This window comes from Castor canadensis, chromosome 15, assembly GCF_047511655.1.
Source record: "Castor canadensis chromosome 15, mCasCan1.hap1v2, whole genome shotgun sequence".
Taxonomy (NCBI): Eukaryota; Metazoa; Chordata; class Mammalia; order Rodentia; family Castoridae; genus Castor; species Castor canadensis.
This window is the reverse complement of record NC_133400.1, coordinates 51300079-51323898: the sequence shown is the minus strand read 5'-3', so window position 1 is coordinate 51323898 and position 23820 is coordinate 51300079. Positions and strand designations below refer to the sequence as shown.

The window sequence follows — 23820 nt, the reverse complement described above, 5'->3', positions numbered from 1 at the left end:
CCCCCTCAGTTCCAGGCAGGTCCTATTCTGCCCTTATCACTAATTTTGTTGAAGAAAAGAGACAAGCATAATAAGAAAGACAAAGCATTTTTCCTAGTTGAATTAAGGACACTTACACAGAAAGATTCCTAACATTGCTTTCGTGTACATGTGTTACGACCCATGTTGATTCATCTCTAACTGATTTTTACCCTGGTTACTGATCCCCTTCTCATGTTAACCTCTGTTGCTTTAAGGTTTCTGTATTAGTTCCTCTGGAGTGGGGACATCCAGCGCTTTCATGTTTTGGGTTTTCTACCTATTTCTATATCTCCCGTATGTATTCTCCCCTTGTCATGTGGTCCCATTCCAACCACATTGCTGCATTTGCCCTAGATCTAAAGTCAGGACTCCTTTCAACCCCCTCTTTTAATACACATTTCTAGTTAGCTCCCATCACCCTATGTCCTTAATTCCAGTATTAGCTTTATGGAACTTGTCACAATACCCAATATTTTCATCTTTCTAAAATACTTACTCCTAGTTAACACAGTGCTGTTCTTCTTCAAACATTCCCTTACCCTGATAATTCCATCCTTACCCTCCGCATTTTGGGGTATTTGACCTTACCGGCCAGTAATGGATGCTCATGACTCTGACCATTTCTGTGGTGATAGGCATTTAACAGAGGAATGGTGAGTCCACAAATGGTTGATGCAGAATGTAGAGTCTTCTTCAACTCTGCCTTGAACTTGAAAAGGGAAAGTAGAAATGTTGAGTAGAAATTTTTTTTAATTTTATGAAGTAATCCCTCAAACTTTGAACAAGCTTGTATTTTAGCAGATTGATGAATTATATTCTTTTTATATCTGTGCCCTTCATCATTATTATCATTTAATATTTGGTACATTTGTAATTCAATTCTGAATAATTATGCAAAGAGAAATTCAGATAAAAGAGAATTTTGGTTTCTAACACCATGTGCTAAATTCTCTGAGGTTCAGAGATTTACTAACAGCAGGCATGAGACTTAGAAAACCTGTTCTCAGTAAGTCCTGCTGCAAAGTTGGCCCTAGCCTGGCATCTTAGAAGTTAGCCTTTAGGAAATTTCCTACCATTCACCTATGATGCAAAGTGTTTATATACTGTTTATAAAAAATGTTTCAAGCTGAATATCTGCTTGTCTTGTAAGAGTCTGGAATTTTGGTACATGTCATGCAGAGGGCACCTAGTAATCAGTCTTCAATAAAACTCTGGGTACCAAGTTTCTGCTGGTTTTTCCTGGTAGACATTTTTTTTTGTAGCACTGGGGCTCGAATACAAGGCCTTCAACTTGAGCCACTTCACCAGCCCTATTTTTTGTGAAGAGTTTTTCAAGATACGATCTAGAAGAACTGTTTGCCTGGGCTAGTTTCAAACAACCATCCTCCTGATCTCTGCCTCCTGAGGAGCTGACTACAGGCTTGAGCCCCTGGTGTCTGGTCCTGGTAGATATTTTACTCATGTTGTCACAATTCATTGCCAGAGGAATTAGGAATGCCCCACGTGACTCGAAATGGAGAAGACTCACGTAAGCATGGACTGGATTCCTGCAGATTTCCCTCCAAGAGTCTGCTGTAATCAATCATGCCATCAGTATAAGTATGTGCTGAGTCTTGTACATCCTGCTACCAAATTACCAAGCATGGGTACCATCATCGGGACTCCCTCACTATGGGGACCGTAAATTTCTTACCACCTTTAGAAATTTGGTAATCCTTCTGATCATTTCATCTCTGCCATTAATTACTACTTTGTCTTACTTGATGGAATAGGCAAAGCATACCATACAACAGATTCTCCTGTTGGTAGAAATTTTAGTACCATTCTTTCAATTTTATCACATGCTATTTTGCCACTAAGTTTTCCTTTTGGTTTATGTGACAATAGTGAATGGAGCAGTCACTTTTTATGAGATTTCAGGAACACTTGCCAATTTGTCACTAGTGGCTAACAGGTGCTGTACTGGGTTTGTTTTGTTATAAGCCTAGCTTCCAAATTATACTTGAAAATTTTAGTTTTTCCCAGTAAATAAAATGTCAAGAGACAGAGAAAAACCCACACTATTTAGTTAACAAAAAATTAAGCTATTCAATTAAATTCATAGACTCTACCTGTTTTATTCTGATACTTTAGCAATTATCTCAGGGTACATTAAGAAACTTACAGAAGGTCCAATTGCACTTTTCACTCATTTGAGTTAAATTACTTAAAATAATGAAAATTGCACCAAGTTATTTAAATCCAAGAAAGATAATCATAATAGTAAAGGATCCATTGTTTCTAAGTTAAAGTATGTCATTTACACATATCATTATTCCCATATTACACATGATTAAACTGGGCTCAGAGTAGTTAGTCACAAAACAACTCATAAAGGTAGTGAGTGTTAATGGAATTTTACTCAGCTACTAAAAGGAGTGAAATCTTGTCATTTGCACGTAGATGGATGGAACTGGAGAACATCATCTTAAGCGAAGTTAGCCAGGATCAGAAGGCCAAAAATTGTATGTTCTCCCTCATATGCGGACTTTAGACCTAAAACAAATGCAGGAATATTATTGGACGTGGGTCACATGCTAAGGGTAGAACGCATACATGAGGAATCAGAAAAGGTGGGAAACCCAAAACTTGAAAGTGTTTGATGTGCCCACTGTAGAGTAGCTAATGTAGTAATCTTACACTAACAGGGGCCACTATGGGAAGGCGACCGGGAAGAGGTCTGGTAGAGATGGACCTATTTGAGTCTTAATACACATGTGCATGGAAGCAATGCTAGGAATCTCTCTAAATAGCTATCCTTACCTCAAACTAGCAAAAACCCTATGTCTTTCTTATTATTGCTTATGTTTTCTCTTCGACAAAATTGAAGAAGAGAGCAGAACATGTGGGTGGGGAGAAGAGGGAGAGGGTGGGCAGCAAGGGGGAGAAATGGCCCAGCTGTATGCACATATGAATAAATGAATAAAAAAAGGTAGTTAGTATTAAGGTTAGAATTTCAACATAGATCAATTTTGGTAGAAATCTTGCTTTCTTTCTATATTATTTGCCCTCCAAGTTTGGCATTTTTATCAATGGAATTTATAGCATTTTGTGCAAGTGAGGTTGGCAATAAATGAAAAGATTTCAAATTTATATGGATGCATTATCAATTACTATGAAGATGGTGAATCCCAACATCACCTCTGGGAGTCTTAAAAATATAGAAGGAAACATACTTTACAACATGTGACATTTAATAAGGTGAGAAATCCCTAACTGGAGGCTGAATTATGTATGGGACATTTATAATGGGAAAACTGGGGGAAAAAGACAGAAATAGCAGTGAGACGATACATTAAAAAATTGAAAGCCTGGTCTCACTTTCCCTCATATTAAAATAATATATGTCCTTAATATATATTATTATTCCCAAAGCCATGCCAGAATAAGACTAGCGTAAGCTTTTGTTCCTCTGTTTCCCTCTCTCTCCAAAACTGATTAAGATCCAGAACATGTTTTGTCCTAAAGAATTTAAAAATATATGGCTGACCATGGGATATGGATGGAGGGGCAAAAATAAAGAGGAATAACGTGGGTTTCCTGTTGCCTAGTTCTGTCATTGTGGGTTAAACTGTATCTTCCCCCAAAAATATATAAGTGCTAACCCGTTGTACCTGTAAATGTGACATCATTTCAAAATATGTCTTTTCAGAGACAATCAAGTTAAGCTGAGTTCATGATGGACTCTGGTGGGTCCTAAATCTATTCACTGGTGCTGCTGTAGGAAGTTCACATAGCAAGAAAGGATTTTAGACAGGTGCACATGAGTGGGCCTTCATGCTGGGGACTGAGAAGAGGAAAGGCACAGGAAACAGTGAGACAACATATTTAGAAAAAAATTTAAATTCTACTCTCGCCTTCCACCATATTAAGCCAATATATGCCCTTAATATATGACATACAAGACTGAGATATTCTGCTAGAAAACAGCAGAAGAGATGAAGGAGAAGTGATAGAGGAAAAAATGACAGAGAATGAAAAATAAAAGTTAAATGATACGTAGAAAAATCACGTAAATACCAACAGTGAAGTAACAAGAAGTCCAGAGGGAGAGAAAAAATAAAATGGGCAGCAGGAAATACTGGAAAAAAGGAGAACCATTTCTCAGAATTAAAGTGTAATAGAACAAATAGATGAAAAGTGTTCACAAAAGACCAAAAAGGATAAAAATCAGTTACGTGCATTATAGTGAAAAATGATAACCTCCGAAACATCTAAAAGTTTTCAAAAAAGAGCATGTAACATAGAAAGGAGGAAGAATTGATTTGCTTTCAGCTTTTGATAGCTTTTATCCGAAAAGAATTGTATATTTTGTCTAAATTTCAAACTCATCGGGGTCTGAAGAACAACATGTCGGAAAGAATGAAAACAGTCCAGTGAAGGGATAAAAATGCATGCAAAAGCTAGCAACATTCCACACATACTCTTGAACATGAGTTAAGTGAGAAGCATATCAATATTGCTGAGCACTGAAAGTTAACACCAGATTTACAAATGTAATTAATTAGCAAGTTTACAGAAAATGAGGAAATGTAGGTCTGCAGTTGCTCATGACATAATCACAATCCAAGCTTTGAAATATAGTATCTAGTGTTCAGAGGACCATCGAAAAATTTTAAGAGCCTGATAATGAATTTTTTAATTTGGAAGAAATCATAGAAAAAGTTCATGGTATCCTGCTACCATATTTATGTAAAATATACACTAAATCAAATGACATAATCTATCATGTACTAAAACAAAAAATTAAAAATGATGTTTTATTAAAATTAAATCATTTTGCACAAGGTTTATAAAAGCTAATTATTTCTTAATTATTTTGAAAACAATCCCTAGTGCAAGCAGATAACAATTACTGGTGTTATTATGTATTCCCATAATGCAAATATTTCTACATGTGAACATTTTTTAGGAAGTTTGCCAGTAGAGGACTCTGCAGGTAAAAGATCATACACTTAAGAGACTATTCACAAAACAATTTAAACATACACACACAGAGCCAATTGTACACAAATCAAATAATGCATCAGAAAACATATCATTCTCAAAAATGAAAATTTTAAGACTTTTTATGCATATACATTCTTCAAATTTTGTGACCAATACAGCAAAAATATCTTTTGGTGGCACTGGAAAGTTTTCCTTCAACTAAGGACTGTACATAATTTCTTGTTTCAATGAAAGACTACAGTTAGTTGAAAACACATTTTAAATCATAGTCAAATGAGTTTGAAAAGATCATTTGATTCTAATGTCACTGAAATTTATTTTAAGGAAAAACATGATGCTCCTTTGGGAACTGTTGGTGAAATAGTAAATATGTACATTATGAAAATTAGATGTTACCACGAGGTGCACAGCTGTAATCCCAGCACTGGGGAGGTAGAGGCAGAAAGATTGGGAGTTTGAGGCTAGCTTGGTCTACATAGCTAGACCCTGTGTTATTTCTGAATCCCCACAGAAATTACTTAAACCAAATGCCTCATTGCAAATTATATTGTTTAATCATGACTTATTATTTTAAGTAAAATCAATGTTAAGAAAAATGATGCCAGAGTCTTTGCTCCTGTTTCCTGCATGGGGAGCAGGAATTTTTTCTCTCTTTTCTCTCTGCCCCCACCTTATCTATACTTTATCCTGTTACACCAAAATAAATCCTTGCTAAAACTTTAAAAAAGAAAAAGAAAAATGATGGCAAAACTACAATGAAACTTACAAAGTTGAAATGCATCAAAAGCAGATCCAGGGAACTATAAATATTGCATTGAAGCATCTAGTTAGAAGACAGAACACACATATAAGACAATGTCATGTGATACAGGAGATGTTGGAGTGATGAGTGTGCAAGCCAAGGACACTAAGGCTGCCAGCATCCACCAGGAGCTGGGAGAAGAGTCCACATTCTCCCTAGGGCCTCCTGGAGGAGGCCCTCCTTTCAAGCCACCAAGTTTGCCCTACTTTTGTTTCTGTAAACTATGAAACACATACGCATGTGGATGGAAATAATCCAATGGAGAACAAAACGTTTCACTGTCAGAGATTAAATTACTGGGATAATAGCCTTGAGTAAGCAAGAAAGGATTTTTAAAACAAATGCAGCAACTTGCTTCAAATAGATACAAAACGTTTACTTATGGGGACTTGACAGAAAGGGGAGCCGAGATTGTACATCAAGAAACCAGTAGGAAAAGAATACAACACTCACGTGCCACGCACTCCCCACAAATACCCTAACAAATGTACCCAAATGCCCACAAAAGCACACAAATAATGGACTCATGGGAGAGGTACTATGATATTTCTTGATAATAAGAAAATGCTGAAGGATTTTACGGATTTGCTGCTTTCATCCACTTTAGCCCAGGGACGGTAGCCACAACCTCAGAATGCCTAGGGAGTCAAACTCAGGGCGCCCAGGCTGCAGATGGCAAAACCGCAAAAACAGAGAAACTGCTGAAACCGCCGAAACCGCCAACCGGGCGGCACTGGAGGTGCAGGGCAAGTCCACCAAGACCAGTAGGTGTCCCACAATGGAAGAGGTAAGGCGGCAACAGATGTGGGGTCTCCGAGAGAAAGACAACGTAAAATGGCTGAGAGGACGCCAAAGGAGAGCTGTGCCCTGAAGCAGTCTTACAATATTATGACTACAAAGTCATGATTATGACTTTGCAAGATGTTCCAAACTATCAGGTGTATCAACTTAGCGGTGGAGTGGATTTTGGGGACAAAGGAAGGATTTTGTGTATGTGTAACAGAAAGTAAAGTATTGACAATCCAACTCAGATTAATACTTTTAGGTTATAAAGTCTAACGAACCAACAGTGTCACTAGCATGAATTGTGAGCTGAGTATTAGCTGATGGATGAATAAACAGCTAAATATATGAATGGTGTGTATTGAGGATATTATAAAAAGTAAAATTAAAGCTATAGAATCTATGATCCCTTTGAAAAAGGGATTAAGAAATAGTAGCCATGGGTAAAGGTATCCTTTTGACCCAAATCAGCTCTTTTCAGAATGCCTGTGCCTTTGCTTGTATAAAAATATGGATAATTGACACTCTATACATTTAGCATGTGATATAAATATTATAGGGAACACTTTGAAACAACATTATTTATTTTATAGGTCAAAAAAGAAATAATTGCTATGGAGGACCATGATGACTTAATGCTGTCATCTGAAATAAGCTCAGAGAACTGTGAGGTGACTAATGCTGACTATGAGACTATTTTGGTTCTATTAGAGAAACTTGGGATGGAGTGTAAAGGTAAGACTGTTGCATACATATAAGGCTTTTTAGATATATTATAGAAATGTGTGCACATATTTTCTCACTGCACCATATAATATTGATGTGTTATAGTACTGTTCACACAGGTATGTGCTTTATATTAAAGTAGAATACAAGGGAGAACTGGGGATGTAGTTCAGTGGTGAAGTGCTTGCCTAGCATCTGCTAGAAAGCCCTAGGTTTGTCCCCAGCATTACAAAAACAAAGAATGCTAAAAAAACACCTATTGTTTCCAGCCAAAGAGAAATTTTAATTCCCATTGCACTTTTCTCAGTGTGAGTGAAACTCCCAGGATTTTTGTTGACTCTGCTTCTCGCACTCTTCTTTACCATGATCAGGTCAGTTTCTATCATTTTTACCTAGAATCCTGTAGTAACCTTAAAACTCTTTCCCCTTCTACCTCTCCTCCTGAAATCATGATCTACCCTGCAACTATAATTATAAATTTTTTAAATTTCATATATGATCATGCTAACCCATTGATTAAAAACCAGCTATCCTTTCTCATCGCTATAAGTTTAAAGATGTCACTCCTCCAGCTTTATCCTCCATCTCTGTGTCCCAGCCTCTGTCTTATGTGTGTTCTTGCAACCTAGCTTTTTGTTTTCAGTAGCTTTACTGAGGTATAAGTGATATATAATAAACTGCAACTGTATTAAGTGAGCAATTTGATAACCTTCAACATGGGTCAAACATATATTTAATCACCATAATGAAAATGGTTAACAAATCCACCAGCCTTTGTGGATGTATTCCCTTGTGAATGGACTGAGAACTTTTCCAAACAATGTGTAAAATTTTACATTCCCATCAGCAGTATACAGGAGTTCCAATTCCCCACTATCTTTACAAACACATAGTATCCTCAGCTTTTTAAATAGTCTTTCTAATGGGTGTGCATTGTGCACATAAATATGGTTTTAATATGCAATATATTGATCCCTAGTATTATTGAGCATATTTCTATGTGCTTATTTTCCATTGTATATCTTCTTTGGTGAACTGTTTTTGCAAATCCTCTGGCATTTAAGAATTAGATTGTTTATGATTTGTTGGGCTTTAAGACTTTGTTATATAACCTGGATACCATTTCTTTATCAGCTATATTCTTGCAGACATTTTCCCCGAGTTTGTGAATTGATTATTTTTGGCAGTATGGAATATGAACTTATAGCTTCAATGCTTGATGGCATGCATTCTACCACTTGAGCCACACCCTGGCCCTTGATTATCTTTATCTTTCTTTCATCAATTTTTGTTCCCTGTGTCAGGGATTGAACTCAGGGTATTATGCATGCTAGGCAAGCATGCTTCCATTGAGCTACATCTATAGCTTTCATTATATCTTATGAAAAAGAGTTTCAGATTTTAATGAAGTCCAATTTATATATTTGTTCAATTATAATTTTTGATTTTTGTATCATATGTATGAAATCTTCACCTAACACAAGTTTAGAAGATTTTTTCCTATGCTTTCTCCAAGAAGTTTTATAGATTCAGACTATAAGTTTGGATATAGGATCTATTTTGAGCTCATTTTTGTGTTGGGATGATATATGGATCCAAGTTCATTTTGTAGATATGATCCAGCTGTGGCAGCACAATAAAGTGAAAAAGCTATCCATTTTTCACTGCACTGACCTCATGACTTCATCAAAAATATTTTGACTATTCATGTATTGGGTGTATTTCTGCATTTTCTGTTGTATTCTATTGACTGATTTATCTTTCATTTTACCAATACCATGATGTTTTAAGTAGCATAGGTTTATAATACTTCAAATAAACCCATTATCCATACCATTTTGTTCTTTTCCAGTGGTTATTTAAGGGTTCTAGATCCTTTATTTCCATAGTTTTTTGTTCGTTTGATTGTTTTTGTTTTTTTCTGTGGTGCTGAGGATTGAACTCAGGCCTTTTTCATGCTCCTCAAGTGCTCTTTCACTGAGGGCAATTCCCAAACCATCATATGAATTTTAGAATCACCTTGTCAATTAAAAATGGAAAACCTGCTGTCCCCTAGAGAATTACATTGAGAAGAATTAACATCTTAATAATAACTTTTGGAGCTCCTGAACAATGTGTATACCTGTGTTTACATATGTTGCATTTAATTTTGTCAAGAATATTTCATAGTTTATAGTGTTTTTTGTAGTTCTGGGGGTTGAACCCAGGGTGCTGCTCATGCAAGGCAAGCACTCAACCATGGAGCAGCATCCTGAGTCCTAGTTTTTATTGTTTTAAACTTTCCCTATTTTATTAAATTTATTTTAAAGATATTTTGATAAAGTAGTAGGTTTTTCTTTTTAAAAATATGTTTTATTTTTAATTGACACACAGTAATTGAACATATTTATGGAGTACACTGTTATGCTTCATCACATATATACAATATGCAAAGTTTAGGTCAGAGTTACTGTATGTCTGTCACTTCAGACATTAATCAATAATTTGTTTTGGGAAACTTCCAATTCCACTAGCTATTTTGAAATATTGAATTAATTATTATCACTTACTATCTTTGCTATGGAATATTAGACATTATCCTTCTGATCCAACTGCCACCCTGTATCATTTAGTCATCCTCTCTCCATCCCCCTCTTCCACACCTCTCTTGGAACCACTGTTATGTTCTTTACTTGCATGAGGTTTTTTTTGCATGAAAGCTGGATAGAGGTTTATCATTTCTGTGGAGGTTCTCTAAGTGTTTGATTTCAGTATCTTTCTCTGTTTTCTACTTAATTGATTCTACCTTTGGTAGTATGTTTGGATACATGCTAACAAATACCATAATCTAGCTCATAAATAGCATAATTTTTCCTCCAAAGCCTAGAGACCAGGAAGTCCAAATGAAGATGTAATGTCTGGTTAGGGTCTGCTTCCTGGTCAATTTCTTGTTGCCTCACATGACAGAAATAGTTAATGAGTTCTGTAGGGTCTTTGTTTTCTTTCAGTCATTAATCATATTTATTAATTGTCACATTGTAAATATTTTCAAATAATTTCCAATACTACATTTATATGTTTTCAAATAATTTCCAATACCATGTTTAACAAATGGGTCCATTTTAAGAGCACTGGTATGGATCTAATCTCTTTACCTAATCACTTTCTAAAGGCCCCACCTTTTAATACCATCGGTTCTGTGATTAGATTTCAGCATATGAATTTTTCAGGAACACAAACATTTGGATTATAAAAATGTTTATTACATCCTTGATCTGTTATGTTTGGGTTTAACTTGGTCTTTTCTATTTTGTTTTTCATTCGATTTTTTAATTAGCATACAATAAGAACACAAGGAAGTTTCATTGTGGTAATTCCATATATGTGTAAAGTGTACTTTGAACAAGTTCACTCTAACCATTATATTTCTATACCCGGTTCTCTCCTCCCACCCTTTCAAAATAGTGTGTGGTGGGTTTGATTATGCTGTCTTCATAAGTCTATATGTAATGCAGTTCAATCTTCTTCACCACTCACTATTCTGTTCTTTCCCTCTCTGTCTTCCTACTGATTCCTCCACAGATAGTCCCTCTTTTCTATTCATGTCACATTAATCTTATCATTGTAATCACCATTATCATTTTGGATCTAGACTACTTAAATGAGCAGAAGTGTGTGGCATTTGGCTTTTTGAACTTGGCTTATCTCACTTAATATGATTATCTCCACTTCCATCCATTTTCTGCATACTTTTCTTAGCCATCCATTGGTTTTTGGGGACCTCAACTGATTGCCCAGTTGGATTTTGTGAACATAGCTACAATACCAAGAGCATGAAAGTATCTGTCCTGTATTTATACTTCTTTGGATATATGCCCTAGAATAGTAGGTTCTTGATTCTGTTTATGTGGTGTATTATATTTTTTAAAGTTTATGAGTGTTAAACCATCCTCAATTCCATGGAATAAAACTAATCATGGTGTGTGATCTTTTATGATCTTGTCTTTTAACCTAATGATTATGTTGTTTTATGATCTTACTGTTCAGTTTGGTTTGCAAGTATTTTATTGAGAATTTTTACATCTATGTTTGTCAAAGAGATTGATCTATAATTCTCTTTTATTGTTGTGTTCTTTTCCTGTTTTGGAGTCAGTATAATATTTGCTTCATAAAATGAGTTTGATAGCATTCCTTCACGTTATTTCATGGGAAAATTTGAGAAATATTGGAATTATTTTTTCTTCAAAGTTCTGGTAGGATTCCCCAACAAAATAACCAGAGCATGGGCTTTTCTATGTTGGCAGCCTATTGTGGTTTCAATCTTATTGTTTGTTATACATCTATTTAAATGGTTTGTATCCTCTTGGCTCAGTTTTGGTAGGTCAAATGCATTTAGAAATTTATTCTTTTCTTTTTCATTTTCTAGTTTATTTTAATATAGGTTTTCAAAGTATTCCCAAACAATTCTGTCATTTCATTGGTATTTTTTATAATATCACTTCTTTGTCTGTAATTTTATGAATTTGCATCTTTCACACCTTCTTTTAGTCATATTGGCTAAGGTCTTATTAATCTTATTTATTGTTTCAAAAAACCAACTTTTTTCAATGATTCTTTGTATATTTTTAGTTTCTATTTCATCAATTTATGCCCAAATCTGTATTATTTCTTTCATTCCACTTGTTTTGGTATTGGATTATTCTTGTTTAAAGTGCATGATTACGTTATTTGTGATATCTCTGTTTTTTACTAATAGTGACCTGTATCTTCTGGTTAATTTTGTTTTGAAGTCTGCTTTACCAGGTATAAGAATAGTCATTTCTTCCTGTTTTTTGGATCCATTGTTTGGAAGATCTTTTTCTACCCTTTCACCATGTTCCACCTTTCCATTGTTTGTCAATGAGATGCATTTCTTGTAGGTGAGTCTTGCTTTTTAATGCAATTTGTTATTCTGTGTCTTTTGATTGGAGAATTGAGATCACTAACATTCAGTGTTATATTGAAGGCTATGTAGCATTTTCTGTCATTTTGTTGTTTTTCTCATATTTACTTTTCCCCTTTTCCATGTTTGCTAAGCTACTTGCCTAGTGGGGTTTATTCTTTCTTGTGTTTTCCTTGTTCTTCTAATCTTCTTCTTCTCTCTATAGGATTCCCTTAAGTATCTTCTGAAATGCTGATTTGGTTGTCATGAACTGCTTTAGTTTTTGTTTATGGTGGAAGGTTTTCTTTCTCCTTCAATTAGGAAGGATAGTTTTATTGGATACAGTAATCTCAGTTGATAGCTGTTTTCTTTCAGGGCTCAACATATATCATTCCATGCTTTCCTTGCATTTAGAATTTGTAATTAGAAATTTGTTTTACAAATAGATTTGCCTTTACATGTGACTTATCACATCTCTTTTTGCAGCTTTCAATATTATTTTCTTGCATGTTTATTGTTTTAATTATATAATGTCAGAATGTGGATTTTTTTTCTGATCTTACTTGTTTGGTGTTCTGAAAGCCTCCTGTTCCTGGATGACTCTCTCTTTTCTGAGATTGGGGAAATTTTCTGCTATTATATTATTGAAGAAGTTAACTGTTTGGTTACTAGGTCTTCTTCTATACCTATAATTCATAAGCTTGGTCTTTTGATGTTGGCACAGCGGTCTTACATGCTTTGTTTAAATATTCTTACTACATTTCATTGTGTTCCACTGATGGATCTAATTCCTCTAATTTATCCTTAATCCCTAATATTGTATTTACAACACTATTAGTTCTAATCAGTCACACACTCTCTTTCTTGCATTTAACAAAATTTAGTCTCTTTTTAATTTTATTTTTAATTTGTTATATTATTATAACTGGGGGTGTATTATAGTGCGTACAAAAGTTTTTGAATTCACTCTGTCCATCATTTTCTTTTATCCCCCCACTACCAATTCCTGTAATAGTTTTAACTGTTCTTTTTATTCCATTTTCATACTTGAGTACATTATATTTCCACTACCTTCAGCCTCTTACATTTTCCTTATGTCCCCTCCCCTCTATGTCTTCCCCCCTTCCACTGGTATCAACGTATCAACCCCCAGTCAGGACCTGATTTGCCTTCCAGTTTTCCATTTCTGAAAAAAAGATATTTTGATTTGTTTAAGATAGCTGTACAGGGACTTTCTTGTGACATTTCCACCTATGTATATATTATAGCTCAAATTGGTTCATGGCCTCTATTTTTCTCTTTTATACTTAGTCCCCTTCTTATGGTGATTTCAACAGGTTTCATTTTCTATATTGGTTCTTATTTAGAACGTATATCACCCATATTCACCTTCTTAACTTCCTTCTTTACCCTCTTTCTCCCAGTAGTCACCTCCCCTTAGCATAATCACTTTTCATAATGCTGCTTATATTTGTGTTGTGTCTATATCCCACATATGAAAGAAAATACGTGGCCTTTGTCTTTTTGAGCCTGGCTTCCTTCACTTAACATGATGTCCTATAACTGCATTTATTTTTCCAAAAAACCACATGGTTTCATTCTGCCTTATGAATTAATAAAACTACTGTATGTAAATATTACATTTTCTTAATCCATACATAAGTACTGGGTCATCTTGGCTGTTTACCTAGCTTAGCTGTTGTGAATAATGATATCATAAACATGGGTGTGCAGGTGGCTCACACCTGACTTATATTCTTTCCTGACTATCCCTAGAAGAGGAATTGCTGGGTCATATGGCAAAAGCTTTACACTTTTTTCCATAATGGATGTACTAATTAACAATCCCATCAGCACTGTATGATGGTTCTATTTTCTCCACTTCTTTGCCAACTTTTATTGTTGCTGTTTATGTTCTTGATAGTAGGCGTTCATTTGACCATTCCTTCATTGGGTCATTGATTTTAGGAGAGTTTAGATTTTGAGCTCCCTGTAAATTCTTGTTATAATTCTCTTGTCAGATATATAGCTATCAGAGATTTTCTCCCATTCTGTGGAGAACCTTTTCAATTAGAAACCATTTCTATTGTTGTGCAGAAGCTTTTTAATTTCATGTAGTTCCATTTATTTGTCAATCCTTTCTCTTAGTTGCTGAGCCATTTGTGTTGTACTGAGGAAGTCATTGCCTGTGCCTATTAATTCCACTGCATTCCCTGCTCTCTCCTACACTAACTTCCATGTTTCAGGTCTTAAATTAAGATCCTTAATCCACTTTGAGTTCATACTTGTACAGGGTAAATGATATGGATCTAGTTTCAGTTTTTGCATGCAGATATCTAGTTTTCCCAGCAGCATTTGCTGAAGAGATTGTTTTTCCCACTGTATATTTTGGGCATGTGGATGTGGCTGTGTGGATTCACATCTGGGTCTTCCATTCTGTTCCACTGATCTTCATGTCTTTTTTTCTTATTCTTACCAATACAATGATGTTTTTATTTCTATGACTCTGTAATATAGCTTGGAGTTGGATATTGTGATACCTCTAGTATTGTTATTTTTGCTCAGTATTGTCTTGGCTATCTGCAGTCTTTTGTGCTTCCAAATGAAATTTAGGGTTGAGTTTTCATTCTCTGTGATGAATGTCAAGGGAATTTTGGTGGGGATTGTATTGAACATGTAGATTGCTTTTGGTAGTGCACCCCTTTTCACAATATTGATTCTGCCAATTCACGAGCATGGGAGATTTTTCCATCTTCTGTAGTCTTCTTCAGTTTATTCTTTAATGGTTTATAGTATTAATTGTAGAGGTTTCTTGCTTCCTTTGTTAAGATTATTCCTAGGTATTTTATTTTTTGAGGCCACTATAAATGGAATTATTTTCATATATTCTGTTTTAGACTGTTGATTGTTGGTATATAGAAAGGCAACTAATTTTTGTAAATTCATTTTTATCCTGCTTCTTGCTGAAGCTGTTTATGATGTCTAGGAGTTTTTTGGTGGAGTTTCCAGGTATTATAGGCATAAGATCATATCATCTGCAAATAGGGATAGCATTATTTCTTATTTTCCTATTTGAATTCCTTTTATTTCTCTTTCCTGTCTTGTTATAGCTAGGATTTCCAAGACTATGTTGAATAGTTTTGGACTTTAGGGTTAATGATTTCAATTTTTTTCCCATTTAGTAAGATTGCTGGCTACAGGCTTGTCATATTTTTATTATGTTGAAGTACATTCCTTTTATTCCAAGTTTCATCAGAGCTTTTATCATGAAAGAATGTTGAATTTTATCATAGGCTTATCATGTGTTTTTGTCTTTGCTTATGTTAATATGCTGTATTACACTTAATGTTTTGCATGTGTTGAGCCATCCCTGTGTCCTTGGTATGAAGCCAACTTGGTCATGGTGTTTGATCTTTCTGATATGTTGTTGGATTTGGCTTGCATTCTTTTATTGAGGATTTTTGCATCTATGTTCATTAAAGAGATTGGACTGTAGTTCTTTTTTTTTTAATGCCCTTGTCCTGCTTGGAGATGAGTGTAATCCTGGCTTCATAGAATGTTGTGCTGTTTCCTTTCCTATTTCATGGAAAAATTTGAGAAGTATTGATGTTAGCTCTTCTTTAAAGATCTGGTAAATTTCAGTAGTGAATCTGTAGGGTACTGACTTTTCTTTTTTGGGAGACTCCATTGCTGCTTCAATTTCATTCCTTGATATGGATCTATTTAGCTAATTTGTATTCTCTAGGTTCAATTCTGGAGGGTCATTTGTTTCTATAATTTTTTCCATTTTTTTCTAGATTTTCAAATTATTTAATATAGTTTTGCAAAGTAATCCTTAATGATGGCCTGAATTTCCTTGGTGGTGTTGTAATGTCCACTTTTTAATTTAATTTTATAAATATGTGTCTTTCTCCACCATCTTATGCAGATTTGCTAGAAGTTTATCAATCTTATCTATTTTTTTGAAGAACCAGCTTTTTGTTTCATTGATTATTTGTATTGGTTTTTTTGATACTCTTTCATTGATTTTGGCCCTTATTTTTATTATTTCTTTCCTTCTGATAGTTTTGGGCTTTATTTGGGCTATAAAATTTTTCACTTCTGAGATTTTAATTTGTTTTGCTTTTTTTTCAGAATTTCTGTATCTTTATTGAATTCCTTTTTTTGATATCCTGCATTTTCTTCTTTATTTCATTCAACTGTTCTGTTAGTCATTTATATATATCCCCTCTGAATTCATTCAGCTGCATACACATATCCTCTTTAATATCATTGACCATCCTTGTTATTGTTTTGTTGTTTTAATTCATTGTTTGAAATTTCTTCCTCATCACTATCATCATTTCAGTACTGTATAGTTTTTGAGCTTGAAGGAGACATATTGACTTGTTTTATCATGAAACTTGTGTTTCTAAACTGAGATTTATGTATCTGGGGATGAGTTTTTGGTTGGAATTTTCAGTCTTTTGTGTCCTTTTATTTAGGAATTCTCAAAGACTTTTTAAGACTGTGTAGTGGCCATGTTGTGGTGTTTTATCACCTCAGCTCTGGGTGTCTGATCAGCTCTACTTCAGTTCCCTCTCCTTGTGTCAGTGGCATGGAACCTGCCACATATTAGGAAGCTGGGAGATAGGAAGGGTGATTCCATGTCTTTCAAGGATTATTCATTGTCTTGAAAATTGTCATTTAATATATTTTGTCTGTTTTCTTCAGTCCGTTTCTGGTAGGAAGGTAAATCAGGTACATCATCTTGGCTAGAAGCAGATTTCAATAGAGCCTCAGCACATTCTACAAATTGGCTAGATTGCTCCTTGTCACCCTCTGCCTAACTGCTTCCAATTAATCCTTCATTTACTAATGTTCCCTTCTCTTCCTCTGGGTACCTTCCTGATCTTAGTTTAGGTCATTTTCTCTTAGATGATCACAGAGATCTATTGTCTGAACTTATCTGCCTTTGTAATGGAAATTTTATTTCACTTCCTTCCCCACTAGAGGTTAAACATCTGTTTTGTCTGCAGAGCTTAGTGTGATGTGTTCCACATTGTAGGTTTGTGTACATTTGTTTGGTATATGAAAGAGTGAATGTGAAAATGTATAGCACTCCATATAAGAAAGTGCTCATATGTGTTATTTCTTTTCTACCTGATATAGATTCTGGTAGTTTATTGAAAATCCAGGATACAGTCCATTCATATAAAAAATTAATACATCTTAAAAGTAGTCACTGTGAAGTACTTAACAGAAAAATTAAAAAAATGGAAAAAATGATTAGTGCATTACAAAAGGAGCTATCAGAAACTGAGCAAGAAAAACTAGAACAAGAAAAAGAAGTCTGCAATTTGAGGTATGATATCCTAGTTTTAAATAAAGGTGTGAGGGCTGGGGTTTAAGTCAGTGGTAGGGTGCTTGCTTATCCTGTGTAACGTCCTGGGATTGCTCCCCAGCTGTGGAAGTCAAAGTTTAAATTTTGAGTCAGGCACAGTGGTGCTCACCTGTAATCCCAGCACTTAGGAGGCTGAGGTGAGAGCACCAGGAGTTTGAGGCCAACCTAGCAGACATTGTCTCAAAAAACAACAAAAAGGAAAGATTCAAAGAATATGTTTTATACTACAAATACATAGGGGAATTTCTGTGATTGCTGACTTGCGCTTTGGGGTTTAGCCAGGGAGAAAAGTTCTTATTCTTATGGAATATGAAATCTTGAGACTAATTAAACAAGTTGTTAACTGTGAATTCTTCCAATAATTCAGACTATACCATTCCAAAGCAAAATTTTAATGGTATAGAAATCTGGTAATTTATTTACCAAATACAATCTGGTATTAGTTTTTTTTTGTTACGTTTTGTGCAAGGAACATTGTTATATAATTATTTTCTATATTTACTTTGAATAAATTCTTCCAGATAGAAATGTTTGGCTAAAATATAGGAATATTTTAAATATCTTTTTGTCAATTCTTTTTTCTAAATTGTTGTCAAGAAAGTTTGTATTAATGTCCATTTCCACTAGAAGAGTATGAAATGGCCATTTATATCATCCTATAAAACTTTAAGAACATTTACAGTTCTTTGGTGTGTAAGGATCAAATCCAGGGCTGAGCAAGAGTGATAGTTATCATCTTTAATACTAATATTCATGAGATAAAAAGTAGAGTAGAAAGAGTTTACTGATTAGTTTTTCAGCAATACATAAAATTAATTCAAATTTCTATGGTGAAAGGACCATAATTCTCTATTATTTAATTACTTATTGGATCTTGTCCTGTTCCAAAGAAATATTATTATTGCTTATAAAATGCATAACAACATGCAGTATGTGCTGACAATGTAAAAGTAAAGAATTATAAAAGTGGGATAGCACACTTAGCCTAAGCTTGGACTACAGGAATGCACTGATATTTGTTGGATGGAAAATATCTGAGGTTGAGATCTCATATTTTAAATTCCTTTCAGGGATTTCTGTCATTTCATCAAGATAACACTATACTTATGGAATCTATAACTTTTTTGTAAGAAATAATTTAAAAATATGAGTTAAATTTAAACTATGTGTTTTCATTGAGATGTAATTATATAAGGAATGCATTTTACACGTGCCACTTCACTGCATAAGTTTGAAGTTCTTTTCTGTGCTATGTATCTGGGTTACTAATGACAGAAATTTACTAATTAACTTAATTTTCATTATTGCCTTTCAAGTATATGTGTCATTTGGAAGAGAGTGGAGTGAGAAATTAAAAACATGAGAAATAGGAAGAAAAAATAGTAAATATTAAGTAACATAGAAATTCAATTAGGATAATAATTCAACATATGAAATTAGATTACAAAAAGAGCCTTTCATTTTATTATAAAACGAATTTCATTGCAAGCATATTTAACTGTAGATTTGCCTTAAAACACGAAGAGGAGAAAAGAAGAAATGCTGTTTGGCTTTGTGAAAAAATTAAGGAACAGTTAATAGAAAAAGAAGAGGACTATAATAAAGAAGTTGAAATGAAACAACAACTTGACATGTGTGTTAGAACACTGGATATGGAGCTGAAGACTGTGAGAAATAATTTAACTAAGGTAAATTAATATTTCTACAATTTCAGAATTTATGTCAACTTACTTCATCAATATTACTTATCCCATATAGATAGATAGATAGGTAGATATAGTAATGCATTGTTAATAATGGGTATACATTGTGAGAAGTGTATTAAAATTTTGTGACTGAGCAAACATCACAATTGTGTGCTTACACAGACTTAAGACATCTCCCTCAACAGGAGGCAATACAGTCTTACAGGACCACTACTGTTTATGCAGGCTGTTGTCGACTGAACCTTGTTATGTTGTGTATCATTGTATTATTAGGTTTAAATCAAAATATTTACCCTCTATAAAAATGAATTAGCACATTTATAGCTAAAATTATTTGTTGTAAATCTTGGTAACAGATAGATGAAGAAATCGAAAGTAAGTGGGTTTGAATCACTAGCACAATTATTAATTTAGGCATTTTATATCAAAATGCAGATTAATTAGCTTTGAAACTTTAATGAAACAGGCTAAATGCTTTGTAAAGAACTTTTAATTCACAATACTCTGTATTCAAGGACAGTTTTTGGTTTTGAGAAATTTAGTCATCATTTATGTGATGAAAGTTTGACTAATACCTATGACCAAAAGTTTCTTGTGTTTCTAAAAGGTGCTATATTTCAGTTTTTGTTTTTAAATTTTCTTCTCTTAATAAAGTTCTAGGACCCCTAATGGTGTGAGTCTAAAAACTTAATTCAGTGTATCTCTAGGCTTTAGAGGAACGAAATGATACCCAGAGAAAGCTTTCCCAAGAACAGAATGCCAGAATATTACAAGATGAGATTCTGGCAAATCACCTCTGCAAGGAAAAGGAGATAGAAATGGAGACAGAGAAAATGAGTGCTGAGGTATTTTCTTTAGTCATTTTCAAATATGTGTATATGCATTTCTGTGTACATGTTTTCAATTTGTATTAAAATTCCAAGGAGGTTATTGTGGAATTACAACCCTGTGTGCTTATACATACTATACATACTTTCAGGTTGGTAACAGTTTTTCCCCACTGGAGAACGTACTGCTTTTAACTCATGTCAACTTGCCTTCACCAGTTACTTAGGGACATTCTCAATGGCCTCATCCAAGGAGAACACTTTTAACATTTTCCATAGGAATTGATTTTTTGAGGATCTCAAAACCCTTGCTAATAACAATCAATGTTCAAGTTTGGCACAATCACTCCACACCCTTCATATGTTAATGTGGAGGTTTGCTTACTTTCCCTTCAAGGTAAGAAACAAAAGTGTAGATAGCAGAGATAATAATTTGACTGTCATCTCCTTCCTTTTGAGAAGAGTTACATTTTGCTCCTAGTTATCTCCTATTTTAGTACAAAGAGCCCCTGAAAATAATGATATTCCCTAACATATACTTAGATAATAAGTATAAGAATGGGCTACCACCATTCTTCATCCCAGGACCAAAGACTTTGTTTTTATGTTTTGCTTTTTCTATACTGGGGATGGAACCCATGCCTTTATGGATGCTATGCAAGTGCTCTACCATTGAGACATGTCCATAACCTAGGATCCATGTATACAGAGTTCAAAATTTCCAGACAGCTTGTAAACAAAGATCCTCATTCCTTCTTATAAGAGCAAATGTTTTAGATTATCTTAAAAAGTATGTGAAAACTTAAGTCAATTCCTTTTCAATTTTATTATTGTTACTATTATATTATTAATTATTATTATTTTAGCAGTACTGGAATTTGCTCTTGTTTTTTTGGAGACAGGCTCTCATATTTTGCCCAGACTGGCCTAGACTGTGATCCTTCCATTTTATGCTTCCCACTGACTTTGTAATGACAGGTGTGCACCATCATGCCTGTCTTTTTATCCATTGAAATGGGGTCTTGCAAACTATTTTGCCTGGTCTGGTCTGGGACTGCCATCTTCCCAAGTAGCTAGAATACAGGTATGAGCCATGGGGTCCAGGACCCATTTCATTTTAGACATAATATAGAAGCAGAGAAGTAGAGCAAGTATAGTATTTATATCCAAAATGAAGAAATAAGAAAAGTTTCCAGATTCTGCCATTGGATTTTTAAAAAGCTACTTTATTGAGCTGTAATAGACAAACCTATAGCTCAGTGTTTCTTAATGTGTTCACAGAGTTATGTCACCATTACCACAGTCAATTTTGGAACATATTCATCATTTGAAGACAAATTCTCAAATCCTTCAATCTTCCCCAGTCCTAGAAACTCACCCATCTGTTTCTTTGTCTATATAATTTCCCTAGCCTGGATATTTCATATAAATGTAATGTACAATATGTAGTCATTTTAGACTGGAACTTTCACTCAGCATGATATTTTGGGGATCACATGTGTTGTAGCAAGTACCAGTACTTTATTTCTTTCTATTGTTTAGTAGTATTCAATTGTGTGGGTATTCCACTTATCCATCACCAGTGGATTGGGTCTTGGATTAATACTCCTTCCTGGCTATAATTAGTAATTTGTCAGGTATTTTGTGAACATGTTTTGATTTCCTATCTACTGGATTTTGATTTCCTGTCTAATTGGGCTGATTTCTCCATCTCTCTGCATTTGACTATGATGTCCTTTCTGTATTGTCAGTTTTTATTTTTGGCCTCATTTATTCAGAACTGGCTCACAATTTACTTTTTCACAAGGCATTGACTGACTCTTCTGATCATTCTTGACCTTACTCTTGTTGGTTGTTGCCTTGTTTTTTTATGTATAAATTTACCTAAAGCGCTATAATATATACTAATATGCATGGCTTCTATTTTTGAACAAATTGGAAATATTTTTGCTTAACATTTGTTAGAATAAAATAAAGTCTTTCATACCATTATTGTGTATTCAGAACAGGGATTTACATCTTTCTAATAACTTACCAAGTAAAAAGTTCAGGCTCTATCTTTTCTGATGTGCCATTCCAAATCACCTCCATCTCTCCATGAGGGCCTGGACAAAGCAGTTTAACGTGAACTCTTATTGTAAATGAAGGAATTTGGTAATCTACTATTTAGGACAGTGGCTTAGCCTATCACTGATGGTCATGTCAGTTACATACTACTTAATACAGGAGGTGACATGTGCACTGAGCTCTATGATGATTGTTTACAAGTAGTACTGGGAGCTAGTAAGCTATAACTTATAGTGAGTTGACAAAAAAATGTTAATTAGTGGAATTGATGATAGTTCCATGAAGTTCTGAATATGTAGCCTTGGATACACAGTTCCATTTGCTCCCATTATTTCCTTTATCATGCCACATATCTAAAAGATCAAATTGTATTAGAATACAAAATTCAATAATGATACTAATACTAGTAGCAATTTTATACATAGGTCTCTATGTGCCCTATACTCATATAAGGTTATACTCCCTAATCTTATCTCACCAACCATCCAGTAGAGGTAAATGGTATTACTATCTCCATTTTACCAGTGAAGAAGCTGAGACACAGAAATGTTTACTTGCTCAAGATCACATAGCTGGTGACTGTTGGAGTTGGGATTCAGATTCAGCATTCTGGCTTTTGTGCAAATACCAACTGTCACATTGTTCAATGAGGCATACAGTTGTCGCTTTAAGATCTGTGCTAATTATTATCATTCTTATCATACTTACGGTCATTGATACATATGAATTTTTCAAATCATATTTGGCAAGATGGTGCTTGGAATACAAAATAAAAATTCTTACCATAGGGAATTTGCTCTCTGCCCACATTTTACCAATTTTATAAATTTGAGTATTTGCTAAAATATAATTTAAAAATAAAAAATAATATGTTTTAGTTTTAGAACATGGATAACTAAGCTTTTCTGCAAGTGTTACCTTAGGCTAGTGTTACTTTAGGCTGTGTGGAACGTTGGATTCCTGTTGCAACAAATCAGTGAACTCTGCAGTTTCAACACAGTGGTTCTCAGTTTCATTCTGCAGAAGAAGGGATGTGGCTCTGTTCCACTGAATCTTACCTTCAAAATTCAGGATGGGATGCGCACATTTTATGCCACTATTTGTAAAGTTTTTTTCTTTGTTTTAGCTGCAAGAATTATGGGATCTACAGACAAAGACTGGACAACATGCTGTGCAGATGCAAGAACGTGTGAAAAAGTATGAATACTTAAGTGTTCACGAAGCATATAGTCAATATAGATTGAGAATTATATCATCCATGGTAACATGTACATTTATGTGAAGGCTGGGAAAAAATTTACCTTTATGTTACTTGAAATGCATACCTTAGGCCTGAGGGTGGACCTCAGTGGTATAGTGTGTTATTTGTATATGTAAGTCCAAGGTTCAATCCCAGCCCCACATAATAGATAAGCAAACAAATAAGCAAATGACAGGAAGAAATGCATGCACAAAACACAGAAATGATACATTTACCAAATCATCTACTTTTCAAATTGTTATGAATTGAAGTAGTTTCAGATGTTTTTCAGAAATTATGTGGTGATTTTAAAATTGACATGTGAGAATAATTATATTAAACTATACATTTTAGGCTTCAACTTGAAAATTACAAG

At 34.3% G+C, this 23820-nt stretch overlaps 1 protein-coding gene across 1 annotated transcript; it reads left to right on the top strand.

Annotated features, from left to right (window-relative positions):
• The first annotated feature begins 1534 nt into the window (after window positions 1–1534).
• Window positions 1535–23486, top strand: LOC141417236 (ankyrin repeat domain-containing protein 26-like). Its single transcript, XM_074055400.1, has 7 exons — window positions 1535–1549; window positions 6420–6641; window positions 7189–7330; window positions 17373–17565; window positions 19109–19292; window positions 20018–20155; window positions 23331–23486. The coding sequence occupies exons 1-7, from the start codon at window positions 1535–1537 to the stop codon at window positions 23484–23486; spliced, it is 1050 nt and encodes a 349-aa protein (XP_073911501.1).
• Window positions 23487–23820: the final 334 nt, after the last annotated feature.

Bases quoted from the DNA above. Each gene is read 5' to 3' on its own strand.
- LOC141417236 (XM_074055400.1), top strand. The intron at 7,331-17,372 runs GTAAGACTGTTG...TACCTGATATAG, and splicing joins ACTTGGGATGGAGTGTAAAG to ATTCTGGTAGTTTATTGAAA. The intron at 19,293-20,017 runs GTAAATTAATAT...GTGTATCTCTAG, and splicing joins TGAGAAATAATTTAACTAAG to GCTTTAGAGGAACGAAATGA.